Source organism: Pan troglodytes, chromosome 19, assembly GCF_028858775.2.
Source record: "Pan troglodytes isolate AG18354 chromosome 19, NHGRI_mPanTro3-v2.0_pri, whole genome shotgun sequence".
Taxonomy (NCBI): domain Eukaryota; kingdom Metazoa; phylum Chordata; class Mammalia; order Primates; family Hominidae; genus Pan; species Pan troglodytes.
This window is the reverse complement of record NC_072417.2, coordinates 48,500,561-48,528,434: the sequence shown is the minus strand read 5'-3', so window position 1 is coordinate 48,528,434 and position 27,874 is coordinate 48,500,561. Positions and strand designations below refer to the sequence as shown.

The 27,874-nt window shown below is 38.4% G+C and overlaps 1 protein-coding gene across 2 annotated transcripts in view; it reads right to left on the bottom strand.

Annotated features, from left to right (window-relative positions):
• LOC749677 (coiled-coil domain-containing protein 144A) overlaps positions 1-27,874 on the bottom strand; it is an 88,209-nt gene that overhangs the window by 20,381 nt on the left and 39,954 nt on the right. For both annotated transcript variants that reach the window (XM_054670296.2, XM_063798861.1), the window contains 4 exons: positions 20,089-20,381; positions 12,076-12,118; positions 1,750-10,595; positions 897-1,000 (listed from right to left, as the gene is read on the bottom strand). In XM_054670296.2, coding sequence (XP_054526271.2) covers positions 12,091-12,118; positions 20,089-20,381 — 321 coding nt within the window. In that variant the 3' untranslated portion in view covers positions 897-1,000; positions 1,750-10,595; positions 12,076-12,090. The remainder of the gene's footprint in view (positions 1-896; positions 1,001-1,749; positions 10,596-12,075; positions 12,119-20,088; positions 20,382-27,874) is intronic.

Sequence of the window (27,874 nt, the reverse complement as noted above, 5' to 3'; positions counted from 1 at the left end):
GGAGAAAGCTAGCAGACACCACTGTTTGTGATCAATGCCAACATCACCAGTAAAAGGGCAAATCAAAATTGTAGGTCACTCATGTTCTATGGGGCTAACAGAGCTCTAATTTCTTCCCGGGATGGAGTGCCTGAGGGGTGGGGCAGGCTGCCACCTAGGCCTTTCAAGCTTCTCAGCCAGTTCAGCCTGTGGGCCTTTGGACAGCCCAAACTGAATGGGAACTGAAGGGATCCCCAACACAGCACAGCTGGTCTACCAAAAAGTAGCCAGAATCATTCTTTAAGCAGGTCCCTTATCCCATTTCTCCTGACTGGAGGAGACCTCCCAACTGGGGTCTCCAGCCACCTCCTACAGGCACTTTCGAGCCAGCAATAGGTCAGTACCCTGCTGGGCTGGAGCTTCCAGAGGAAGTGGCAGGCAGCCATCTTTGCTGTTTCACAGACTTCACTGATGATACCTCCAGCTATGGGAAAAACTGAGGCAACTAGGGTATAGTGCGAACCCCCAGCAAACTGCAGCAGCCCTGCAGAAGAGTGGCCAGACTGTTAAAAGAAAAACAAGCAGGAAACAACAACAATAACAACTTAAAAAGCCACAAAAACCCCATCCTCAAGGTCAAAGTTTAAGATAGACCCACAGAGATGAGAAATAACCCCAAAATCCTGAGGACTCAAAAAGCCAGAGTATCCCTTCAACACCTCTCCAGCAAGGGCTCAGAACTGGGTTGAGCCTGAGATGGCTGAAATGACAGAGTAGGCTTCAGAATGTGAATAACAGTGAACTTCAATGACCTAAAGGAGCATCTTGTAACCCAATGCAAAGAAACTAACGATGATGACAAAACAATACAGGAGCGGACAGCCAAAATAGCCGGTCTAGAGAAAAACATAACTCACCTGTTAGAGCTGAAAAACACACTACAAGAACTTCACAATGAAATCACAATTATTAACAGCAGAATAGGCCAAGAAAAGAATCTCAGAGCTTGAAGACGATCTTTCTGAAATAAGACAGGCAGACAAGAATAGAGATAAAAGAATGAAAAGGAATGAATGATACCATCAAAAAATATGGGACTACATAAAGAGAACGAATCTATGATGGATTGGGGTACCTGAAAAAGACAAGGAGAATGGAACCAAGTTGGAAAACATACTTCAGCACAGGATCCAAGAGAACTAACTTCCCCAAGTTAGTTCTAGCAAGACAGGCCAACACTCAAATTCAAGAAATCCAGAGAACTCCAGTGAGATACTCCACGAGGAGATCATCCCCGAGACACATAGTCATCAGATTCTCCAAACTCTAAATGAAAGAAAAAATGTTAAGGGCAGTCAGACAGAAAGGCCAGGTCACCTACAAAGGGAACCCCATCAGATGAACAGCCGACCTCTCAGTGGAAACCCTACAAGTCAGAAGATACTGGGAACCAATATTCAACATTCTTAAAGAAAAGAATTTCCAACCCAGAATTTCACATCTGGCCAAACCAAGCTTCATAAGCAAAGGATAAATAAGATGCTTTTCAGACAAGCAAATGCTGAGGGAACTTGTTACTACCAGACCTGTCTTGCAAGAGCTCCTGAAGGAAGCAGTAAATATGAAAAGGAAAAACCATTACCAGGCACCAGAAAAACACACTAAAGTACAAAGAACAGTGACACTGTGAAGCAACCACATAAACAAGTTAGCAAAATAACCAGCTAGCATCATGATGATGAGATCAAATCCACATATAATACTACTAACCTTAAATCTCAATGTGTTCTCCAGTGAAAGACACAGAATGGCAAGCTAGATAAAGAACCAAGACCCATCAGTATGCTGTATTCAAGAGACCCATCTCACACACAAAGAAACACATAGGCTAAAAATAAAGGCATGGAGGAAAATTTACCAAGCAAACAGAAAGCAGAAAAAAACAGAGCTTGCAATCCTAGTTTCTAACAAAACAGACTTTAAATTAACAAAGATCAAAAGAGACAAAGAAGAGCACTACCTGTTGGTAAAGGGTTCAGTTCAACCAGAAGAGTTAACTATCCTAAATATATATGCACCCTATACAAGAGCACCCAGGTTCATAAAGCAAGTTATTGGAGACCTTCAAAGAGACTTAGACTCCCACACAATAATAGTGGGAGACTTTAACACCACAATGACAATATTAGACACATCATGGAGACAGAAAATTAACAAAGATATTCAGGACCTGAACTCAGCTGTGGATCAAGTAGACATGATAGATATCTACAGAACTCTCCAACAAAAAACAAGCGAATATACATTCTTCTCATAGCCACATGACACTTACCCTAAAACTAATCATAAATTAGGAAGAAAAACACTCCTCAGCAAATGAAAAATAACTGAAATCATAACAAAGAGTCTCTCAGACCACAGCACAATCAAATTAGATCTCAAGATTAAGAAATTCACTTAAAACCACACAACTATATGGAAATTGAACAATCTGCTCCTGAATGACTTTGGGGTAAATAATAAAATTATGGCAGAGATCAAGAAGTGTTTTAAAACTAATTAGAACAAAGAGACAACATAACAGAATCTCCAGGACTCAGCTAAAGCAGTGTTAAGAGGAAAATTTATAGCACTAAATGCCCACATCAAAAAGAGAGACAGATCTCAAGTTAACAACCTAATATTACAACTAAAAGGACTAGAGAACCAAGAGGAAACAAACTCCCAAGCTAGCAGAAGACAAGAAATAACCAAGATCAGAGCTGAACTGAAATAGAGACACAAAAAAACCTTCAAAAAAATCAATGAATCCAGGAGGATTTTTTAAATTTACTTTTTATTTCAATAGGTTTTTAAGGAACAGGTGGTGTTTGGTTATATAAATAAGTTCTTTAGTGGTGATTTTTGAGATTTTGGTGCATCCCTCACCCGAGCAGTGTACACTGTACTCAGTGTGTAGTCTTTTATTTCTCACTCCCTTCCCACCATTTCCCCTGAGTCCCCAAAGTCCACTGTATCATTCTTATGCCTTTACATTCTCATAGCTTAGTTCCCACATATGAGAACATATGATGTTTGGTTTTCCATTCTTGAGCTACTTCACTTAGAAGAATGGTCTCCAATTCCATCCAGGTTGCTGCAATTAGAAGAATGGTCTCCAATTCCATCCAGTTTGCTCCTTTTTATGGCTGAGTAGTATTCCATGGGGTGTGTGTGTACATATCACATTTTCTTTATCCACTCATTGATTGATGGGCATTTGGGCTGGTTCCATATTTTCACAATTATGAATTTTGCTGCTATAAACGTGTGTACAAGTATCTTTTTTGTATAATGACTTCTTTCCCTCTGGGTAGATACTGAGGAATGGGGTTGTTGGATCAAATGGTAGATCTACTTTTAGTTCTTTAAGCAATCTCCACACCGTTTTCCATAGTGGTTGTACTAGTTTACATTAGCATCAACACTATAAAAGTGTTCCCTTTCCACCACATCCATGCCGACATCTATTATTTTTAAATTTTTTTAATATTGCCATTCTTACAGGAATGAGGTGATATCACGTTGTGGTTTTGATTTGCATTTCCCTGATCATTAGTGATGTTGAGCATTTTTCCATATGCTTGTTGGCCATTTGTATATTTTCTTTTGAGAATTGTCTATTTGTGTCCTTAGCCCGCTTTTTTATGGGATTGGTTTCTTTCTTACTGATTTGAGTTCTTTGTAGATTCTGAATATTAGTCCTTTGTTGGATGTGTAGGTTGTGAAGATTTTCTCCCACTCTGTGTGTTGTCTGTTAACTCTGCTAATTATTTCTTTTGCTGCGCAAAAGCTTTTTAGTTTAGTTAAGTCCCATCTATTTATCTTTTGTTTTTGTTGCATTTGTTTTGAGCTTCTTGGTCATGAAGTCTTTGCCTAAGCCAATGTCTAGAAGGGTTTTTCCAATGTTATCTTCTAGAATTTTTAAGGCTTCAGGTCTTAAGTTCTTGATCCATCTTGAGTTGATTTTTGTATAAGGTGAGAGATAAGGATCCAGTTTCATTCTCCTAAATGTGGCTAGCCAATTATCCCAGCACTATTTGTTGAATAGGGTGTCCTTTCCTCACTTTGTGGAAGATCAGCTGGCTGTAAGTATTTGGCTTTAATTCTGGGTTCTCTGTTCTGTTCCATTGGTCTATGTGCCTATTTTTATGCCAGTATCATGCTGTTTTAGTGACTATGGTGTTACAGAATAGTTTGGAGTTAGGTAATGTGATGTCACCAGATTTATTCTTTTTGGTTAGTCTTCCTTTGGCTATGTAGGCTCTTTTTTGGTTCCATATGAATTTTGGGATTATTTTTCATCATTTTGTAAAGAATGATGGTGGTATTTTGATGGGAATTGGATTAAATTTGTAGATTGCTTTTGGCAGTATGGTCATTTTCACAATATTGATTCTACCCATCCATGAGCATGGGATGTGCTGCCATTTGTTTGTGTCATCTGTGATTTCTTTCAGTAGTGTTTTGTAGTTTTCCACGCAGAGATCTTTCACCTCCTTGGTTAGGAACATTCCTAAGTATTTTATTATTATTATTATTATTATTATTATTATTATTTGTAGCTATTGTAAAAAGGGTTGAGTTATTGATTTGATTCTTGGCTTGGTCGCTGAAGGTGTATAGCACAGCTACGGATTTGTGCACACTTGTGTGTAACTCTGTATCCTGAAACTTTGCTGAATGCATTTACCAGTTCTAGAAGCTTTTTGGATGAGTCTTTAGGGTTTTCTAGGTATACAATCATATCATTGGGAAACAGCAATAGGCAGACTTCTTCTTTACCACTTTGGATGCCCTTGATTTCTTTCTCTTGTCTGATTGCTCTGGCTAGAACTTCCAGTACCATGTTGAATAGAAGTGGAGAAAGTGGGCAATCTTGTCTTCTTCCAGTTTTCAGGAGGAATGCTTTCAACTTTTCCCTGTTCAGTATAATGCTGGCTGTGGGTTTGTCATAGATGGCTTTTATTACCTTAATGTATGTCCCTTCTATGCTGATTTTGCTGAGGGTCTTAATAAAATCAGGATGCTGGATTTTCTCAAGTGGTTTTTCTGCATCTATTGAGATGATCATGTGACTTTTGTTTTTTAATTCTGTTTATGTAGTGTATCGCATTTATTGACTTGTAGATGTTAAACCATCCCTGCATCCCTGGTATGAAACCCACTTGATCATGATGGATTATCTTTTTGATATGTTGTTAGATTCAGCTAGCTAGTATTTTTTTTGAGGATTACTGCATCAGGGATGCAGGTCTGTAGCTTTCTTTTCTCATTATGTCCTTCCTTGCTTTTGGTATTAGGGTGTCTATTAGTCTGTTTCAGTATTAGGGTGTGTATTAGTCCATTTTCACACTGCTGATAAAGACATACCTGAGACTGGGCAATTTACAAAAGAAAGAGGTTTATTTGACTTACAGTTCCACATATTTGGGGAGGCCTCAAAGTCATGGTGGAGTCAAGAAAGAGCAAGTCACATCCTACGTGGATGGCAGCAGGCAAAAAGAAAGAGCTTGTGTAGAGAAAGTCCTGTTTTTAAAACCATCAGATCTTGTGACACTCACTCACTGTCATGAGAACAGCATGGAAAAGACCCGCCCTCATGATTCAATCATCTCCTACTGGGTCCTTCTCACAACATCTGGGAATTATGGGAGCTAAAAGATGAGATTTGGGTGGGGACACAGAGCCAAACCATATCATGGTGATTTTGGTTTCATCAAATGATTTAGGGAAGATTTCTCTTTCTCTATCCTGTGAAATAGTGTTAATAGGATGGGTACCAATTCTTTGAATGTCTGATAGAATTCAGGTGTGAATCCATCTGGTCCTGGACTTTTTTGTTGTTGGCAATTTTTAAATTACCATTTTCAATCTTGCTGCTTCTCATTGGTCTGTTCAGAGTCTCTATATCTTCCTAATTTAATCCAGGAGGGTTGTATATTTCCAGGAATTTATCGATCTCCTGTAGGTTTTCTAGTTTATGGATGTGAAGATGTTCATAGTAGTCTTGAATAATCTTTTGTATTTCTGTGGTGGTATCAGTGGTAATATCTCCCATTTCATTTCTAATAGAGCTTATTTGGATCTTCTCTCTTCTTGATTAATCTTGCCAATGCTTATCAATTTTATTTATCTTTTCAAAGAACCAGCTTTTTGTTTCATTTATCTGTTGTATTTTTTTGTTTCAATTTCATTTAGTTTTGTTCTGATTTTGTTATTTCTTTTCTTCTGCTGGGTTTGGATTTGGACTGTTCTAGTTTCTCCAATTCTGTGAGGTGTGACCTTAGATTGTTTATTTGTGCTCTTTCAGACTTTTTGATATAGGCATTTAATGCTATGAATTTTCTTCTTAGCTCCACTTTTGCTGTATCCCAGAGTTTTTGATAGGTTGTGTCACTATTATCGTTCAGTTCAAAGAATTTTTAAATTTCCCCCTTGATATCATTGTTGACCCAACAATCTTTCAGGAGTAGGTTATTTAATTACCATGTATTTGCATGCTTTTGAGTGTTCCTTTTGGAATTAATTTCCAATATTATTCCACTGTGGTCTGAGAGAGTACTTGATATAATTCTGATTTTCTTAAATTTACTGAGACTTGTTTTGTGCCCTATCATATGGTCTATTTTGGAGAATGTCCCATGTTCTGATGTATACAATGTATATTCTATGCTTGTTGGGTAGAATGTTCTGTAAGTATCTGTTAAGTCCATTTGTTCTAGGGTATAGTTTAAGTCCATTGTTTCTTTGTTGACTTTCTGTCTTGGTGATCTGCCTAGTGCTGCCAGCGGAGTATTAACATCCCCCACTATTATTGTGTTGCCAGCTACCTCATTTCTTATGTCTAGTAGTAATTGTTTTATAAATTTGGGATCTCCAGTATTAGGTGCATATATATTTAGGACTGTGATATTTTCCTGTTGAACTAGTCCTTTTATCATTATATAATGTCCCTCTTTGTCTTTTTAAAACTGCTGTTGTCTTAAAGTCCGTTTTGTCTGATATAAGAACAGCTACTCCTGCTCGCTTTTGATGTGTCCATTTAGACGAAGTGTCTTTTTCCAACCCTTTGCCTTAAGTTTATGTGAGTCCGTATGTGTTAGGTGAGTCTCCTGAAGACAGCAGCAACTTGGTTGGTGAATTCTTACCCATTCTGCCATTCTATATCTCTTAAGTGGAGCATTTAGGCCATTTACGTTCAACATTAGCATTGAGATGTGAGGTACTATTCTATTCGTAACGCTATTTGTTGCCTGAGTACCTGAAAACCTGGAAGCGTTCCCTTGAAAACTGACACTAGACAAAGATGCCCTCTCTCACCACTCCTATTCAACACAGTATTAGAAATTCTCACCAAGGCAATCAGGCAAGAGAAAGAAAGAAAAGCTATTCAAATAGGAAGACAGGAAGTCAAACTATCTTTGTTTGCAGATGATATGATCCTATATCTAGAAAACTCCATCATCTCAGCTCAAAAACTTCTTAGCTGATAAGCAACTTCAACAAAGTCTCAGGATACAAAATCAATGTGCAAAAGTCACTAGCATTCCTATACACCAACAACAGGCAAGCCGAGAGAAAAATCATGAATTAACTCCCATTCACAATTGCCACAAGAAGAGTATAATACCTAGGAATACAGCTAACAAGAAAAGTGAAGGACCTTTTCAAGGATAGCTATAAACCATTATTCAAAGAAATCAGAGATGACACAAACAAATGGAAAAACATATGCTCACAGACAGGAAGGATCAATATCGTGAAAATGACCACACTGCCCAAAGCAATCTGTAAATTAAATGCTAGGCCCATTAAACTACTATTGACATTCTTTACAGACCTAGAAAAAGCTATTTTAAAATTCATATGGAACCAAAAAAGAGCCCAAATAGCCAAGACAATCCTAAGCAAGAAGAGCAAAGCTAGAGGCATCATGCTACCCAGCTTCAAAATATACTACAAGACTACAGTAACCAAAACAGCATGGTGCTAGTACAAGAACCGACACATAGACCAATGGAACAGAATAGAGAACCCAGAAATAAGACCACACACCTACAACCATGTGATCTTTGACAAACCTGACAAAAGGAAGCAATGGGGAAAAGATTCCCTATTTAATAAATGGTGCTGGGAGAACTGGCTAGCCATATGCAGCAAATTGAAACTGGACCCCTTCCTTAACCCATATACAAAAGTTAACTCAAGATGGATTAAATACTTAAATCTACAACCCAAAACTATAAAAATCCTGGAAGAAAACCTAGGCAATGCCATTCAGGACACAGGCAAGGGCAAAGATTTCATGACGAAGATGCCAAAAGCAATTGCAACAAAAGCCAAAATTGACAAATGGGATCTAATTAAACTAAAGAGCTTCTGCACAGCATTAAGAACCTATCAACAGAGTAAACCGACAACCTACAGAATGGGAGAAAATTTTTGCACTCTATCCATCTGACAAAGGTCTAATATCCAGCATCTACAAGGAACTTAAACAAATTTACAAGAAAAAAAACTCAACCCCATTAGAAAGTGGTCAAAGGACACAAACAGACACTTTTCAAAAGAAGGCATACATGCAGCCAACAAACAAAAAAACCTCAACATCACTGATCATCTGAGAAATGCAAATCAAAACCACAATGAGACACCATCTCACAATAGTCAGAATGGCTATAATTCAAAAAAATGAAAAGATGCTGGCAAGATTATGGAGAAACAGGAATGCTTTTACACTATTGATAGGAGTGTAAATTTGTTCAACCAGTGTGGAAGACAGTGTGGTGATTCCTCAAAGATCTAGAACCTGAAATACCATTTAACCCAGCAATCCCATTACTTGGTATATACCCAAAGGAATATAACTAATTCTAGTATAAAGATACACGCACACATATGTTCATTGCAGCACTATTCACAATAGCAAAGACAAAGAATCAACCTAAAAGCCCATCAATGATAAACTGGATAAAGAAAATGTGGTACATATACACCATGGAATACTATGCAGCCATGAAAAGGAATGAGACATGTCCTTTGCAGGGACATGGGTGGAGCTGCAGAACATTATCCTCAGCAAACCAACGCAGAAATAGAAAATGAAATACTGCATGCTCTCACTTACAAGTGGGAGCTGAATAATGAGAACACATGGACACATGGCAGGGAACAACACACACAGGGGCATGTGGGATGGTGGCGGGTGAGAGAAGGGAGAGCATCGTGAAGAACAGCTAATGGATGCTGGGCTATTATTAATACCTAGGTGATGGGATGATCTGTGCAGCAAACCACCATGGCACATATTTACCTATGTAACAAACCTGGACATCCTGCACATCCTGCACATGTACCCCTGAACTTAAAAGATGAAAATAAAAAATAATAATAATTGCAGGTCACCTGATAGAATGCAGTGAGAAGATCATGGGATAACTTCTGTGATACTCTTGCCAAAAAAAAAATTATCATCTAAACCTTATCATAAAAAAAATTCAGAGAAATCCAATGGAGGGACATTCTGTATTACTGGACTCTACTCTTCAAAAGATTTAAGGTCATAAAGGTCAAAGAAAAACTGAGGAACTGTTCCAGACTGAAAGAGTCATGACAACTAAATGAAATTCATGGACCTGAATGGGATCCTTCTGCTACAAAGAACATTATAGACAATTAAGAAAACTTGAAAAGAAACTGAGAATGAAATGATCAAGTGTATTGATGTTAACTTTCTGATTATGAAGTAGTTATATAAAATGTCCTGACTTGTGGGAATACCCACATACCAGATGTGATGGCATAATGTCAGCAATTTACTCTCAAATGGCCCACAGGGGGAAAGCTGTTTTTCCTAAAATGTGGAAATTTTCTCCAATTTTAAGACTGTTTCCCAAAAGTTAATCTAATAAAGAAATGAAACAATAAATAAAAAAGCAAAAAGCCTTAGGCAAACCTTATTTTTCCACAAGGAAAGATCTAAATAAATCAGTGCTTAAAATTAAAATTATCTAAGTTTGATTGCACTATAACAATCGTAATACATCCAAACATTGACAATGACCACAGTACCAGTATACCAAAATGATGTCTATCTAAACTTAAATCTATCACTATGTATAAAGATAAAATTATAAAATACAAACAAGCCATCAATTGGCTCCACTAAATTATTAATGGCAACTTGATTATTTGGCTGTTTAAACAGCTAACATTTGGGCAGTTCGAGTATGTAAAACTCAGTAATACTGGTTTTCATTTGCAAAATCCACTTAAAAGTTAGCTGAAGAGGCCAAGAAACATTATTTAAAATACTATATAAATTTTCATCAGACATGTATAATATAGAATATTTCCCTTTAGTAAAAATGTTCACATCATATATTTAATGGGAAACAAAATATCATGTGAATAGCCCAAATAAAATTGCCTTATCTTTCAGAGTATGTATTTTCTTCTTAAAATCTGTGCATATTCTTTTGTTACTTCCAAAACTGGATCTTGATTCAGATTTTCCTTGTGTGTAAATCCTAGAGGAGAAGCTATATAGGATCCAGGTTCATATTTAGTAGCAGCTGAAAAAAAAAGCAAGAATTACATTATTATTATTATTATTGTTATTATTTTAAGATAGGGGCTCACTCTTTCACCTATGCTGGAATGCCGTGGTGTGATCACAGGTCACTGCAGTCTCGTCCTCCCAGGCTTAAGCAATTCTCCTGCCTCAGCCCCAAGTACTTCGAACTGCAGGCATGAGCCACTGTGCCTGGCAAGCTTTTGTATTTTTTATAGGAGCAGGGTTTCGTCATGTTGGCACAGGCTGCTCTCAAACTCCTGGGCTCCAGTGATCTGCCTGCCTCAGGCTCCCAAAGTGCTGGGACTACAAACGTGAGCCAACATGCCTGGCAAAAGAATTATATTCTATATATTTCATAGTTAACTAAGTGCAAATCAGTAAAAAAGAGTTGAGAGCTTTTTCAGTGTTAACAAGAATGAAAAGTATGTATGACTACAATGCTAACTTATTATTAGATAAGAATCTGCCCATAGTTGCACACTAAATTAATGATCATTGTGGTTGTGTATCACAGCTTCTGGTTTTCTCATTCTTCATTCATTTATTCAACAACCACATGCTAAGGTACTAGACTATGCCCTGGAGTTACAAGATGAAGATGATACAGTCCACCCCTCAGCAATCATATGCTATAACCTGAAAAAGCAGACAAATAGACAATTTCCATACCAAGTCATAGATACCCTGACAGGTATAAAACAGGGCATTATTGGAATGCAAGAGGGACACCTATCCCAGTTTTGTCTCGATATTGTAGGCTTTTCGGTGGAGGCATGGTTAGTGGATACCTGAAGGATGAGAAAAAAAGGTTGGCAGATAGAGCAAAGAAGCAAGTGCAAAGAGCTGGAGGAGAAGGATGAGCACTGTGGAATTCTGTGCAGTCCAGTTTGGCTGGATCCTAGAGCAAAGGGGCAGAGTAAAGTAAGTGGTGAGAGATAAGCCTGAGTAACTTGACAAGAACCAAATGAATGTGGGTGTTTATATTACATGTTAAGGAATTTGGAACTTTTTCTGAGGGCAAAAGTAAACCAATGACACTGTAAATGACTGGAGATTTAAAGTGTTACCTCTCAAGCGACTGCTTATAAACTGTAACTGCTTGAATAGGTTACTAGATGAGACTGGGATGTTTTGGCCTTAAAAATCACTACCATAACCCTGAGAAGTTGATGATGCTTCTGTTTTCTGAGAACCGTTTCTGTGTGCTGGCTGACAATTCCATAGGGATGGCAGAAGTGAAGAGTAGAGCCAGACTTCTTGAGCTATTTTTTTCAAGCTATGGAACGTGATGAATTCATGAGGCATAAGTATGCTCTTCATTATACATGTTCAAGTTTTCACATCTTTCATTAGATGTATATGAAAGAATATTTGATGTAGTATCTACTAGCCCAAGAACGGAAAGGGATGTCGTTTGCAGTTTATTTCAGATATATATTACTTAATCTAAATTTAATTCATAAATTTTGGTAACATACCTGCTACTTCTGCAGTTAGATCATTTTGCAACTTCTGCTGCATCTGAAATAAGTCAAATATTATTTATAACATTTAAGAAGAGACATTATCATGGTAAGGAGCATTAATTACAAAATGCGGCCTTTAAATAATACTTTTACAGACTAGACCTAACTTGAAGATTGCTTAAATTAAAAATATCATATAAATTCCTACCTATTTTAAGTTTAGATAATGGAGAACATATATGTGTTATGTTGTTTAGATTAATCTCACAAAAGTACAATTAATATTGGTCTGTTGGATCTATGTCGTTTCAAAAGTGTCATGTTTTCCCTTATTAGTACAGAGGTTACACAATTCAAGTCGTATTCTGCAATGAATGCATTACTTTCCCATTCTTATCAAAACTCTGCCCTTTATCAAGGTCTAACCAGTTTTTCACTTTAATGAATAGTTCCTTACAATGAACTCCCCATTCTCCACTTTTAGAAAATAATAATTTCAAAGTATGTTCTTTGCTATTAATTCAGCACAGAATCTTTAATACATACTTGAAGAAAGCAGTATTGTTGTGATGCCATGTGAAAGTTCCACTGGCAAAAGATTAAAAATATTATGCTATTATGATTAACATTTCTTCATTCATACGGACACAAAGATTTCAGAAAATGTACATAAAAACAAGGATAAATACAGGTTAGAGCCAGTTTTCAATCTTAGTTTCTTTGATTCATGAGTGTCTAGAATTAAAAACTAGGAAAACAATTTAGAGTTATTTAACTGCAACTTTGATTTCTTTTCAGAAATTAGTACCCAATTTTTAAGCATCTGACAAGTTATAGTTATCTACTTAATTATGAAAGGTGTCGGAATATTTCAAACTTATTGCCAGTGTCCCTATCTAGAGTGCTCTTATTTAATTTTTTTTTAGAATAGGTATTCTCTCACTAAATGCCTAGAACGGGGTCTGAGATAGTTTGTGGTGATAAAGATAATGATATCTAATGCCTTTACAAATTTTAGGTGTCAAGTCAATTTTTTTTTTTTACTAACAGGTTTACCAATATTTTGAGACTCCTTTCCATAACATTTCTGTGACAAAAACATTATAGATAGGCTTTATAGAGTAGGTAACATGACAACAGCATTACCATCCAGGCCATATAAAAGTAATAATTCAAGAAATGATCCTTTTCAAGCTATGTCCCACAGAAATCTAAGGTTCCACAGAGGATGCTGAAGGATTAAGGGATAAGAAAGTCACAGCTTCAGAGCACTGATCCTTCCTTTAGTCAGGCAGCACTACTTCTGTTTTCTATAATGTGGTTTTATGCAATTTTAAAAAGTTCCATTCTTAAAGAAAAAAGAGATTTACTTAAACGTATGAATGTCACTGATTTAGTCAAAGTCCTTAATTTTACATAAGAAACAAAACAGGCTCAGAGAGACTGCAGCTTGCCTGAGGTCACAAAACCAATTAGTTACAAGGTAGGAGTGGGCTTCAGATCTTTCACTGAGCCTGGAGTTATTCTATGCCAGCACCTTCCTTCATATTCAGAAAAGAAATACAGATTTTTAAAAATAATTCAGGCTGGGCGCGGTGGCTCACACCTGTAATCCCAGCACTTTGGGAGGCCGAGGCGGGAGGATCACAAGGTCAGAAGATCAAGACCATCCTGGCTAACACAATGAAACCCCGTCTCTACTAAAAATACACAAAATTAGCCGGGCATGGTGGTGGGCACCTGTAGTCCCAGCTACTCAGGAGGCTGAGGCAGGAGAATGGCGTGAACCCAGGAGGCGGAGCTTGCAGTGAGCCGAGATCCTGCCACTGCACTCCAGCCTGGGTGACAGAGTCAGACTTCGCATCAAAAATAATAATACTAATAATAAAAATAAAAAAATAACTCAGACAGTGTGCGTGTGGTGGTTCATGCCCGTAATCTCAGCACTTTGAGAGGCCGAATTGGGTGGATCACAAGGTTAGGAGTTCAAGACCAGCCTGGACAATATGGTGAAACCCCGTCTCTACTAAAAATATAAAAATTAGCCAGGCGTGGTGGTGTGCACCTGTAGTCCCAGCTACTCAGGAGGCTGAGGCAGGAGAATCGCTTGAACCCGGCAGGCAGAGGTTGCAGTGAGCAGAGATCACGCCACTGCACTCCAGCCTGGGAGACAGAGTGAGACTCTGTCTCAAAAACAACAACAACAAAAAAAAGAGAAAATGCATCTATAAACTGTCATGATGCTCTATAATGTTTAAGCATGAGACAAAAAATAGTAGCTCTCCAAATTGTAAGTTATGAATCAAATTTAAAGAACAATTAATATCATAACTTCTGGCTAGTACCAGTCAAGACACTCAATTTATAAAGAACCCATTTTTCAAACCGCAGAACAGAAAACTTGAAGGAGGAAATCTTTAGTTGAACCAAGCAAGCAGAAATTAAGAAAACTGTTCCTTAAAAGAACTATTCATTCTCCTCCAAATAAGACGTGGTTTAGGAAAATCAATCAAGTCAATTATCCATGTTGTGAGTTATTTATAGAAAAACTGAAAACACAAAACAGATTTCTCTTTACCATCTACCATACGTCTGTCCAACTTCTCATCATTAATTTGTACATACAAAGACATGGGATTAATTTCAATTAACACTTAAATCCAGCCATAAATGATAGAAGAACCTTCATTTTCCTGGCCTCAGGTTTCAAATGAGGACTTAGACTCTCTCTACCTATAGCTTCCTCTTGAGAGGATATCAGATCTACCTAATGGGTGAATTCGGGCAAAGCACACAGTGTGCTTGCTTGGCTCAGAGTCCCTTTCAAAAGATGTGTCTTCCCACAGTGACATGAGTTCAGGTCTGCTGTCATCTCTGCAGTAAGCAGCATGCACCTGCGATGGGTGTCAAGCATTTGTTTTCTCCACTTAAAACTCTGTGGGTTAGTGCCTAATCTGGGATAAAATACTGTGGCTGCACATCTGAGCCTCATCCTCCCATTAGTTATCATGAGTCTGCAATAGAGCTAGTGTGTTGATGTCCATGTATCTGACTCCTGTGTTCTGAACTCAGAAGGGAAGGAGGAGCACCATTTGCTGCCTATCCACCACAGCCTGAACAAGAAAGATGACTGTATAACACTTACAGAAATAGTTTCTTCTTCCTTGACTTTTCTAATCTTACCATACATTCTTCACAACTACCTCCACTTTAAAGAGGGGAGGAGTTAGAAAAATTTTTAAAAGAAATATAGTGAAATCAGTACCAATGGCAAAGTCCAATAAATACAAAGTTCACTCTTCAGCAATAACTTATTGACAGGCTACTGCTAAATTATACTTGAGATTACAGGCTGGAAAATAAGGAGCCAATAAAACTACAAAAAGTACTTCTGATATATAGGACAAAGGATCCCAGGGTTAATCTAGAATGTGAAACCTATAAGTAAAAATCAGTAAAACATAGGCATAGCAATCTATTATCACTACAATGGTGTTAAGTGGCAAGGCTATGTGGCAGGCCAGGTCTCACTAACGCAGGCCTCCATAACAACTGCTTTGGCACTGACTGAGTAGTTAAGTTAAACATTAAAAGCTGAAAGAGCCAGTGCCCTTATACAGGCTGGAATGTAACAAAAGCCCACCAAGAATCTTGCCTAGGCCTTCCCTGGGCCTTAAAGTATGACAAAATAATGAAGGAATTCTCAATAGGACCTGTTTGGTATTAAACAAGTTTTATTGGGGATCTGAAGAAACTCCCCAGGCCTCCACAAATAAGTTTATTGGGGGTCTAATGGAACTCCCAAACCTCCATGATTTAGCAGGAGACAAGATAAGGGTAATCGCCCCAGCACCTGGACCCATTTGGATTAAATAAATTTACTGAAGCTCCAGAGGAAGGTCTGCAGGACTTAGATCTTAGTTATAGATTAAAAGAAGTTAATCACTTATGTCTATAGACGAATGCACACTTACATGTAGATATATAGCTTAGAAGGTATATAAGCTCTGGAAAACTTTGTAATTTTGAATTGGTGTGGTAATAATTTCCAGGCCTTCCTTGTAACCCTGTAACCGGTTGCAGAAAATAAAACCTCTCTTCCCAATTCATCTGCATCTCATTACTGGACCATGATAAATAGCAGCCCGACTCTCAGTTTGGTCTGGGAACAGTCAGACTCTAGACTTCATATAATGGGGTGAGAGATGCAATAAATGCTAACTGTCATGAATGTAGAGAAAACTTGTTTCAACAACCAGTTATAATATATTATTTCTCTGGTGTGTGATTTCATACAAAATTATAACCATTTTTCTTGAGGTTAGAGAAAATGCTGAGTACGATAGCACTTCACAGTAGGAATAGTCCAAAGTGTTAAAATCTTGCAAATAAAGGAGATGTATAAACAGATCCAATATTAGTGCTATTTTTAACATTTTGCTTTTGAAAATCATAGCTAAAAATTTCTAAATATCCCGTTTTGTAATGCCCCACCCAGAAACCCGCCCCACCCAGAAACCCACCCCACCCCCTACCTTTTTTTGTAAATCTCAGTTGAGATGGTATGTTACCTCCTCCTCCTTGTATTAGCTGATGTTTTCCTATAGGAAATACTGAAGTTCCTAGCAACTCTAGAAGGCACCTTCTTTCTGTAACTCTAAAAATTCTGCAGACAACAGCTGTATAAGAACTCTTCCAAGGTGTGATTATGGACACATGCCTTTGTATCTTTTTTTTTTTTTTTTTTTTGAGATGGAGTCTTGCTCTGTCACCTGGGCTGCAGTGCAGTGGCACAATCTTGGCTCACTGCAACCTCTGCCTCCTGGGTTCAAGCGATTCTCCTGCCTCAGCCTCCCAAGTAGCTAGGATTATAGGTGCCCGCCACCACGCCAGGCTAATTTTTGTATTTTTAGCAGAGACAGGGTTTCACCATGTTGTCCAGGCTGGTCTCGAATTCCTGACCTCAAGTGACCCACTCGCCTCAGCCTCCCAAAGTGCTGGGATTACAGGTGTGAGCCTCCGTACCCAGCACTCATATCTTGATATAATCATGTTTTTAAATCTCTTTTAGTAAATCTAACATGATTGGGCAAAAAATGCCCCACAAGGAAACTAGGTATGCCTTGGAACTACTACATTAACATTAACTTTAAAACAAACAAATTTTCTACTTATCTAGAAATACTAAAAAATGAACACCCCCTTCCCCACAAAACAGAAATTTTAAAAAAAGTTCCTCAAAAATCTTCCCTTGCATCACATCTGCTTTTATTTATTTTATTTATTTTTTTCCCCCACCCATGGGATGGAGTCTTGCTCTGTCGCCCAGGTTGGAGTGCAGCAGCGCAATCTCAGCTCACTGCAACCTTTGCCTCCTAGGTTCAAGCAATTCTCCTGCCTCAGCCTCCCAAGTAACTGGGACTGCAGGCGCACACCACCATGCCCAGCTAATTTTTGTATTTTTATTAGGGACGGGGTTTCACCATGTTGGAGTTTGGTCTCGAACTCCTGACCTCAGGTGATCCACCCACCTTGGCCTCCCAAAGTGCTGGGATTATAGGTTTGAGCTACAGTGCCCGGCCTACATCTGCTTTTTATACTCTCTCAGCACCATCTTGTAAAATGATACATTACCTTGTTTTTCTGGTAAGTATTGTGAAAGGAAAATATCTTGGGCCTCCAAAATCACTAAGCTAAAAGGAGAATTCAGGCTGGAAACTGCTTAGGGCAAACCTGCCTCCCATTCTATTCAAAGTTACCTCTCTGCTCACTAAGATAAATGCAGATCTGACTGTCTCCTTTGGAAAGGCTAATCAGAAACTCAAAAGAGTGCAACTGTTTGTCTCTCACCTATCTGTGACCTGGAAGCCCTCTCCCTGCTACCAGTCTTCCTCCCTTTGCTTCAAATTGTCCCGCCTTTCCAGAGTGAACCAATGTACTTCTTAAATATATTGATTGATGTCTCATGTCTCCCTAAAATGTATAAAACCAAGCTGTGCCCCAACCACCTTGGACACATGTCATCAGGACTTCCTGAGGCTGTGTCATGGATGTGTGTCCTCAATCTCAGCAAAATAAACTTTCTAAATTAATTGAGACTTGTCTCAAATTTTGGGGTTCATAATACTAATGAGAACATTATATTTGCATCTTGCTTAACCATTTACAGACGTATTTAACATTCATTTCCCATTAGTACCCAGTGGTACAATTTCATGACTGAGGCATTTGGACGCTGATCATCTCATTTTTTTCAGAAAAATAAAACCTAAGCGAACAATATGATTAAAAATATCAGCTAGCTGGGCTCTTGTAATCTATGTATTAAAACAATCATTTAATGCATTCCCTTTTAAGCTATTTGGCCACAATGCTATCTAAGAAACCTTAGATTTGCTCTTCTATGATTTGTTAGGACACGAAATAGCCAGGTAAACACAACAAGGTTGAGGTTCATTCCATGTGGGCCTGCGCTACTTTTCTGTGTGCTAAGGAGATCATAAAAACATCAAAACTATAAGCCAAAGTGCATCGATTGAAAATTTTAAAAACAACAATATACACAAAGAAAACTATTTATTGTTGTTCAAACAAATGTTTTATGGATTTTGTAATTTTTTTAAGAGACAGAATCTTGCTATGTTGCCCAGATTGGAATGCTGCAGTGCCGTAGCTACTCACAGGAATAATCATTGTGCACTGCAGATTTGAACTCCTGGGTTCAAGTGATCTTCCTCCCTCAGCCTCAGGAGCAGCTGGGACTACAGGTGTGTGCCACTGTGCCCAGTTTTTGTAATTTTCCCTCAGTTGAAAAATGGACAAATGTTAGACAAATACCTTAATCTGGGTCAAGCATAGTTGAACTACGTTTTGTTTTTTTTTTTTCCTTACTAACTCTATAGTTGATACAGCTCGTCATTTTTGGATCCATTTTGAAATCCCCAGAAATAGACTCTTAATCTGAGTGAAACCACACAGTTGAACTAAAAGGTTCCTGTTACATGTCCAGGGGAGATGTCCATGTGCAGCTTTACATGGAATACCCAAAGGGTATTAAGAATAGAACTGATTCTGTTTGGTCACATTTGCAATTGAAGGACTCTAGATACCATTGCCATCTTAGTCATCAATTACTAAAGTTATGGCCAGGTAGAGAGACAAAACTTATGTGAGCTTTACTTTAAAAATTCAAATATTTATTTGATTTAACTATTTCAAAACCACTGTGCTATTGCATAGCAATAGACACATTTTACTAAAATTGGGATTAAAACACTATTAAGTGCAATAGCAATTACAGATGTACTCATGTAAGAAAATCACAAAACTTTTAACTTAAAGAACAGATTAATCAAGTGTTGCAGCTTTATATAACATATAAAAGTATTCACCTTGGGTCCTTTTAAATAATAAACATCCATGGGTGGTTAGTGTTTGGACACCAATCATTCACATATGATGACGGGTAGAAAACCTGAGATGATGCAGAAAAACTTTAAAAGTGACCCCAGGCACACTAAACCCATTAAAAGTGAACCCCAGACAAACTAAAATCAATTAGTAAGACAAAGCACATCAAAGTAAACCTTTGGTTAAAATCTAACTTAAATGCAGTTTTTAAAAAAATTTAAAATGTGTCAGTTTGGTTACATTTATTAAATAAAGTTAACAAAGGAGTAATCTCTTTAAAAGTGGAACAACGTAACTTAAAAGCAGTTCAAGAGTATGGTATAATTTCTAAATCACAATTTTTTTTTTTACTTTTTCTATTAGTCTTGTTTTATGCCAACTGGCTTTAGTAATTAAATGATTCTCTAGTGAGAATTATTCTTATGGAAGATCAATTTAGTTATAAGAATGATGGAAACGAAAATATTTAAATGGAGAAACAAATACCACCTTCCTTCTAGAAGTCTACCAAACAAATTGCTGTAAGGAAAGTAGAGAAAACATGTACAATGTATATATCCAAAATAAAATTTGCAGCAAAATGAATGAAAGCACATTACAGATAAATAAACCAACCTGCAAGTGAGAATGACTTCGTTTAATTTTTCTTCTATCTCCTTCCTTGCTCTTTCTTCAATCAACAGTTTATGCCATTCAGCTTCACCACTTTCTAACATATTTCTTTCCATATAACTTTTGAGGTTTACTACTTCTTGTTTCAGCTGCTTCTTATTCTTCTGTAGTGTTTCACATTGCTTTTGTATTGCTTTCATAGAGAATAATGTCTGTTGAAGTTGAAGAACTTCATTCTCTGCATCCAGATGTAGACATCGTGAAGGAACAGTTTCCTGTGCTTCTGTAAGGTCAATCTGCATGAGTAAAACAATATAGTTTGGTAATGAAGAAGGTAGACTGAGAATGGTCTAACAAAAAACTAATAATTTTTTTTTTTTTGAGATGGAGTCTCGCTCTGTCGCCCAGGCTGGAGTACAGTGACGGGATCTCGGCTCACTACAAGCTCTGCCTCCCGGGTTCAGGCCATTCTCCCGCATAGCTGGAGTAGCTGGGACTACAGGCGCCCACCACCACCCCTGGCTAAATTTTTTTAAATTTATTTTTTATTTTTAGTAGATGGGGTTTCACCGTGTTAGCCAGGATGGTCTCGATCTCCTGACCTCATGATCCACTCGCCTCAGCCTCCCAAAGTGCTGAGATTACAGACGTGAGCCACCGCGCCCAGCCAAAACTAATAATTTTTGAAATAAATTCAGTTGCAATAAAATGTTACCTATACTGTTGTAGATTCATAAAATACAGACCCTTGGATTACTCAGAAAATTAAAAACAAAGTTAAAACCACCAGAATTCACAAAAATACATCCTTTACTTTCATCATCTTTGCCACACAACATTTGGACTTGATCTTAGACTTCTGTTTTCCTATGACTGTTTCATGGCTTTCCTCCTTAAAATGGCTCTAAGTTACCCCTTTAGCACAAAGTCTCTTATTCCTTTAACCCACTATCATTCTCCATAATTTGCAGAGAAGTTTCAGGGGCATCATATTGAATTATTTGGGCCTGAGTCAATAAATGGCTCCCATAATAAGACTCTGAAAATAAGACTCTAATTAATACATTTTGAAAAAAAAAAAAAGGATTCCAATACCATAAGCCTTTTGCTGAACTGCAAATGTCTTACGCTAATTTGAGTTACATTTCAAAGAGTAATGATACTTGGAGTTAAGAAGCAATCACATCTCCCAGTATAAAAGTTCAGTGGCATGATCCATACCATTTTTCTGAAGAAAAATGCCTTAATTCAGTAGCACAATCTTGTAATTCATTGTTACTTTACACAAAATAAGGGAGCACATTAAAGAATGACAACAAAAAATTGCACTGAAATTTCAGTGGTGCTGAGTTGGAAATAACTGCTTTCCTTTAGAGGAAATAATTATGATTGTTTTTTATTTTATAAAGGTAAGTGAAGTGGTGGTTTTAAAACATCTACAAATTGCTTGCCACTTCTCCCATGACATTCCCTCTCCTGAATACAAGCTGGCATTGACAACCGGTTTCTCCGGAACACAATGTGGCAGAACTGCTGTGTGACTTCTAAAGTTGGTTACAAAAAGTCACACAGCTTCTACCTGACTCTCTCTCTCTAGGGACGCTTGTCCTTAAAATGCAGCCAACATGCCGTGAGAAAGCCCAAACCACACCGTGAATCCTCATGTAGGTAGGTGTTGGAGCTGACTTCCCTACCTAACGTCCCAGCCAAAAGCCAGCTTCGAATGCCACACAGGTAAATAAACAAGCCTTTAGATGATTCTAGTCCCCAGCTTTAAGTCACCTCAGCTGATGCCAAGTAAAGAAAAAGTGAGTTGGCCCCACTGAGCCTTGCCTAAAACTGCAGATTGTGAACAAAATAGATGTTGTTTTGAGACACTGCATTTTCTTATATACCAAGAAATAACTGATACAGATATTGACACTACATATAGATTGCACAACAACAACACAACAAAAACTACTAAAACATGTAGGATTACCATTGGACCAGGAGCTAATCAGAAGCTGAAAGGACCTACAGAAGAATAAGCACAAAAACAAGAAGAGTTTTAAAGAGACTGTTAGTGGAAGCCTGATGGTCCTCGAAGAAGCTGGTAGGAAGGGCTTCAAGGATAGTGAAGAAAACGATATGGGAACCGGAAGGAAAGGGCACTGTTACTACACAGCCGCTGAAAGTAAAACCAATGCAAGAGATAAGCTAAAGAAAGACTACTACATATAAAAGAACCAGGACTTTCTAGGTTCAGTATCCTTTTTATAGCCTCTCCACATGTCAGATTCCCAAATATAGACAGTCCTTGACTTAGCATGGTTCGACTCACCATTTTCTGACTTTTTATAATACTGTGAAAATGATATGTGTTGAGTAATGAAATGATATGTGTAAGCCTTTTGGCTTACAGGGGTGGTTACATCAGGATAAAGTCACTGTAAATGGAAATTATCGTAAATGGAAAACCCACTCATAACTTCTGATATTTGCAATTTATGATGGCCTATAAATTACAAATATCAGACATAACAAATGCAAATGCCATCCAGACATAAACCCATCCTAATCTGTGGAGCATCTGTATTGCTGAGATAATGGCCTCTGAGATAAGATCAAATCCAGGGTGCTGCCAGGAGAAAGTCTGAAGGTGAAGCCAAGACTGTCAGTGTAAGGCTCTATTTTAAGACCTTAGAAAGATGTAAGGTGGTGCCTCAAATTCCCTTAAAGATCTTAAGGGTATACGCATCTTAAGGCACTGTCCTACTACACAGAACAGTGTGCTTCCTTCACAGGAAGCACAAGGTGAAGTGCTTATCTCAAAGAGATTGGGACAAGTGGTTTTTCCAATGACAAGAACTCAAGTAAAATTCACAAGAGACTCTAAGAGAATTATAGTAACAATAGCACTGCTTGCTAGCTTGGCTTAAAAGACAACAAGACAGTAAAAATGAAAAGAGGCCTTAGGACCTAAGAGCTTCTACAGGGAGGAAGCTGGCTGAAGAAACTACTTAGCTGAAAACACAGGTCATTGCTTATGAAAAGGATACAACAAAGAGCCAAGAAGGTACCACAAAAAGCCACAGAGGATGGTTCCCATGAAGTCCAAATCAAGTAAGTGGAAGCACACATCAGGCTGTATTTCAGAATTTCTATGGTCTAATATTATTCCCTTTGTGACTCCCATTTTCTCTCTGTTCAACAGGAGGGTCTCTGGCAGTTTAGGAGAATGCTGGGTGGGTGAGTGGTAGACAAGTTGTCCCTTTAGTTCTTACGTCTTTGTGTTGACAAGAAATGCACTCAAGGGGTTATACCGCAGAAACCACAACCCAGGGTGCATCCCTACCAGCTGTGATAAAGATGGTAGGATGTTGCACTTCAAGCCTGAGCTTGCTGCCATATTAAATGAAACTTGTGTGTTTGTGGTGGGAGGTTAGGATCTTGCACTTTAAGCCTGAGTCTGCTGCCATATTAAATAAAACCTGTGTGTGGGGTGAGAGGTAATAATTAGAAATTAGTGTGTTTTTCAAGTGGTAGAAATCTTTTAAATTATAGTTATAGGGTCAATTGTGCAGGCTTTAAAACATGTCTATACATTCCTTAATATGCACAGCATAGACAGAGACATCATCGAGATGGCTGACTGGGAATACCCAGCACTCACCTCTTTCAAAAAGAAAAACCAAAACAGCAAGTAGGTAACCACACCTTGAGGAAAACATCAAAGAGAGTATACTGGAATTCAGCAGGAAATTGATAGGGATCCTCTGATGACAGAAGGAAAGGGAACTGAGGTAGCCAGCCCAGCCAGGATCATCTCAAAACCAGGACCGATTCCCCCAAATCCCTAGCCCCACAGCACCATATACCTGTGGAAATAGGTGGTCACCTAATAGCCCACCAGGGAAACTACTCTAGGTCAAAGGGATCCTAAGTGTGTGCTGTCTAGAGCCTAGGAGCCACCTGACTGACACCACTGCCACCACCAGCAGCCCTATCCCCTTCAGGGGCAGTGCTGTGCATACCTGTACATACCTTTAGGAGGCTGGAGGACTGGCCCACTCAAGTGTACCATGCAGGAGCCTGAGAACAAGCCTGTCAAACCCACCAGGGGTGGCGCCCATGTGAGCCATATGAGAGCCTGAAGACAAGGCCACTTTGCTTGCTGCTGTTATTGTTGCTATCAGTGCTCACATACACTGTCCAGGACCCTGAGGAGCAGCCCACCCCACCCAGGCCTCTGTGCCTTTACCCAGGCCCCATCTACCACTAATACCAAGGAGAGTCCTACTGCCCCACTGGCACCTGCACGTGGCATCCAGGAGCATAAAGACAGGGTTGCCTCACCAGCCACTGGCAAAGGCTCCTGCACGTGTCTTCAGTTAACCTGTGGACAAGCCTGCCCCACACACTGCCTTAGGTACCCACCTAAATGTTCCTCATAGGGGGCCAGAGAAATGCCCACGCAGCCTGCTTTCACCACTACCAGTGCCCATGCATGCTACCAAGGGATCCAAGGTCCAGCCCCCAGCTGCTACTGTCATCTCCAGTGCCACAAGTATCACCAAGGTCCTTCGGCCTGGCCTGCTATTGCCACCTCTGATCCCAGCACACACCACCTGGAGGCCCAAGGGCCAGCCCACTCAGGTAACCCACTGCCACCAAAAACTGGGAAGCATGGCCTGGTGCTGCCAATCACACATACATCCTTGTGTATGCCATCAATGTGCCTGAGGACTGGCCTGCTATACTCCCCATCACCATCAAGGCCTCACCACAGCATCCCCTGCTACTAACAACCACACCGTAAGCCACTGAGGAACTTACAGACGCTGATGTTGATTACAGCAGAAGAAAGCATAAGTATATGGAGACCACACCAATGCACCCACCCATCATCAATGCCAGAGCACCATATTCAACCAACAACATAGATACATCTACAGAAAAAAGTCAACCCCTAAAACTAGATGAAGTGACTGTTACACCAGCTGCACAGTTATCAACGTTAAGGACACAAGAAGTATGAAAAATCAAAGAAACATGACACCTCCAAAGGAACAGAGTAATTCTCCAGTAACAGATCCCAAAGAAAACAAAACCTATAAAATTCAAAATAATGATCTTAAGGAAACATAGTGAGATACACAATAATACAAAGGAATCAGGAAAGATTCCTGATAGGAAAGATAGGTAATACAAATGAATCAGGAAAACAATTTATGATCTAAATAAGAAATTCAACAATGAAAAAGATAGCATTAAAAGGAACCAAACAGAAATCCTGGAACTGAGAATTCAATACATAAAATAAAAACAACTGAGAATGTTGGCAATAGACTAGATCAAGGAGAAGAATGAATTTCTGAACTTGAAGAGAGGTCTTTATATGAGGCCAGGCAAACAAAAAGCAAAAAGAAAAAAAAGAAAATAAAAAGAATGAAGACAGTGTATGTGATATATGGGCCATCATGAGCCAAAATTTTTTCGGATATTGGGAGTTGCAGAAATAGAAGAGATGGGAAAAGGCACAGAAAACCTATCTAATGAAATAATAGCTGAAAAACTACCAAGTCTTGTGAGAGATGTAAATATCTGGATACAGATGTCTCAAAGATCCCCAAAGAAATACAATAAAAAATGTCTTCTCTGCGGCACATCAGAGTCAAATGTCAAAAGTCAAAGACAAAGAGCAAGAGAAACACCAAGTCACATACAAGGGAATCCATATCAAATAGCATATTTGTCAGCAGAAACCTTAGAGGATAGGAGAGAATGACATGATATATTTAATATGTGGGAAGAAAAAGACTGCCTGTCAAGAATATTATACCTAGCAAAGCTATCCTTTAAAACTGAAAAAGAGGGGCCAGGTGCAGTGGTTCATCCCTGTAATCCTAGCACTTTGGGAGGCCAAGGTGGGGGGATTGCTTGAGCTCAGGAGTTCAAGACCAGCCTGGGCAATTTGGCAAAACCCTGTCTCTACGAAAAATATACAAAATTAGCCAGGCATGGTGGCTCATGCCTGTAGTCCCAGCTACTCAGGAGGCTGAGGCACAAGAATTGCTTGAAGCTGGGAGGCAGAGGTTGCAGTAAGCTGAGATCATGCCACTGAACTCCAGCCAGGGCAACAGAGTGAGACTCTGTCTCCAATAAATAAATAAATAAAACTGAAAAAGAAATAACGTCTCAGACAAGCAAAACCTGAAGGAATGCATCACCACTAGACTGATCCTACAAGAAATGCTTACAGGAGTCCTCAATCTGGAAGCAAAAAGACAATGTCTACCACTATGAAAATCAAAAAACTGTAAGACTCACTGGTAGAGCAGGTACAGAACTGAAAAAGAGAAAGGAATCAAACATTATTATTACAGAAAACCAGCAAATTGTAGAGGTAAACAATAAAAGAGGAAGATAGGAACAAATGATAGACAAAACAATCACTAAACAATTAATAAATGAAAGGAGTAAGTCCTCATCTATCATAAAAACTTTGAATATACATGATTTAAATTCCCCAATTAAAGATATAGATAGAATGAATGGATTACAAAAAAAGACCAAATAATATGCTGCCTACAAGAAACTCACTTTACCTGTAAAGACACATAGACTGCAAGTGAAAGGATGGAAGGATATTCCATGCAAATGGAAACCAAAAGCACACAGGAGTAGCTATATTTATATCAGACAAAATAGATCTTAAGTAAAAAAAATAAAATAAAATAAAAGAGAAAGAGAAGGGCATTATATAATAATAACAGGATCAATTCAGCAAGAGGATACAGCAGTCATAAAGGTATATATACTCAATACCTGAGCACACAGATAAATAAGGCAAACATCACTGAAACTAAAGAGACAGATAGCCTCCAGTACAATAATAGATGGGGACTCCATAGTCTGACTTTCAGCATTGAAGGGATCATCTAAACAGAAAATCAACAAAGAAACATCGAAATGAACCTGCACTATAGACCACATGGACCTAGCAGACACTTACAGAACACTGTATTAAGAAGCTGCAGAATACACATTCTTCTCATTAGCACATAGAACATTCTCCAGAATAGACCATATATTGAGTTTAAAAGCTCATATCAAATATCTTCTCAAACCACAATGGAATAAAAATGGAAATCAGTAACGACAAAAACTTTGTAAACTGTACAAATGCACGGAAATTAAACAGCATGCTCCTGAATGAACAACTGGGCCAATCAATAAATTAAGAAAAAAAATTTTAAATATCTTCAAACAAATGAAAATGGGGGAAAAAATCAATCCCTATAGAAAGTGACAAAAGAAGCACTAAGAGGGCAATTTATAGCAATTAACAGCTACATCCAAAAAAGAGAAAGACTTCAAATAAACAACCTAACAATACACCTGAAGAAACCAAAAAAGCAAGAACAGACCCAAAACTCAAATGTAGTAGAAGGAAAGAAATGATAAAGGCAGGGCAGAACTGAATGAGGTAGACTAATAAAGCAAAACTGCAAACTACATTAAACAAGAAAAAAGAGAAAACTCAAGTAAATAAAGAGGGAAGCATAAAAGGAGATAGCAAAGAAATACATGGAGTCATGAGAGACTATTATGAACAACTATATGCCAACAAACTGGAAACGTACGGAAAATGGATACATTCCTGGAAGTGCATAACCAGCAAGAATGAACCAAGAAGAAAAGGAAACCTGGACAGACCAATAACGGTAATGTAATTGAATCAGTAATAAAGTTTACCAACAAAGAAAGGTCTAAAACTGGGTAAGTTACTCTGAATTCCACTAAA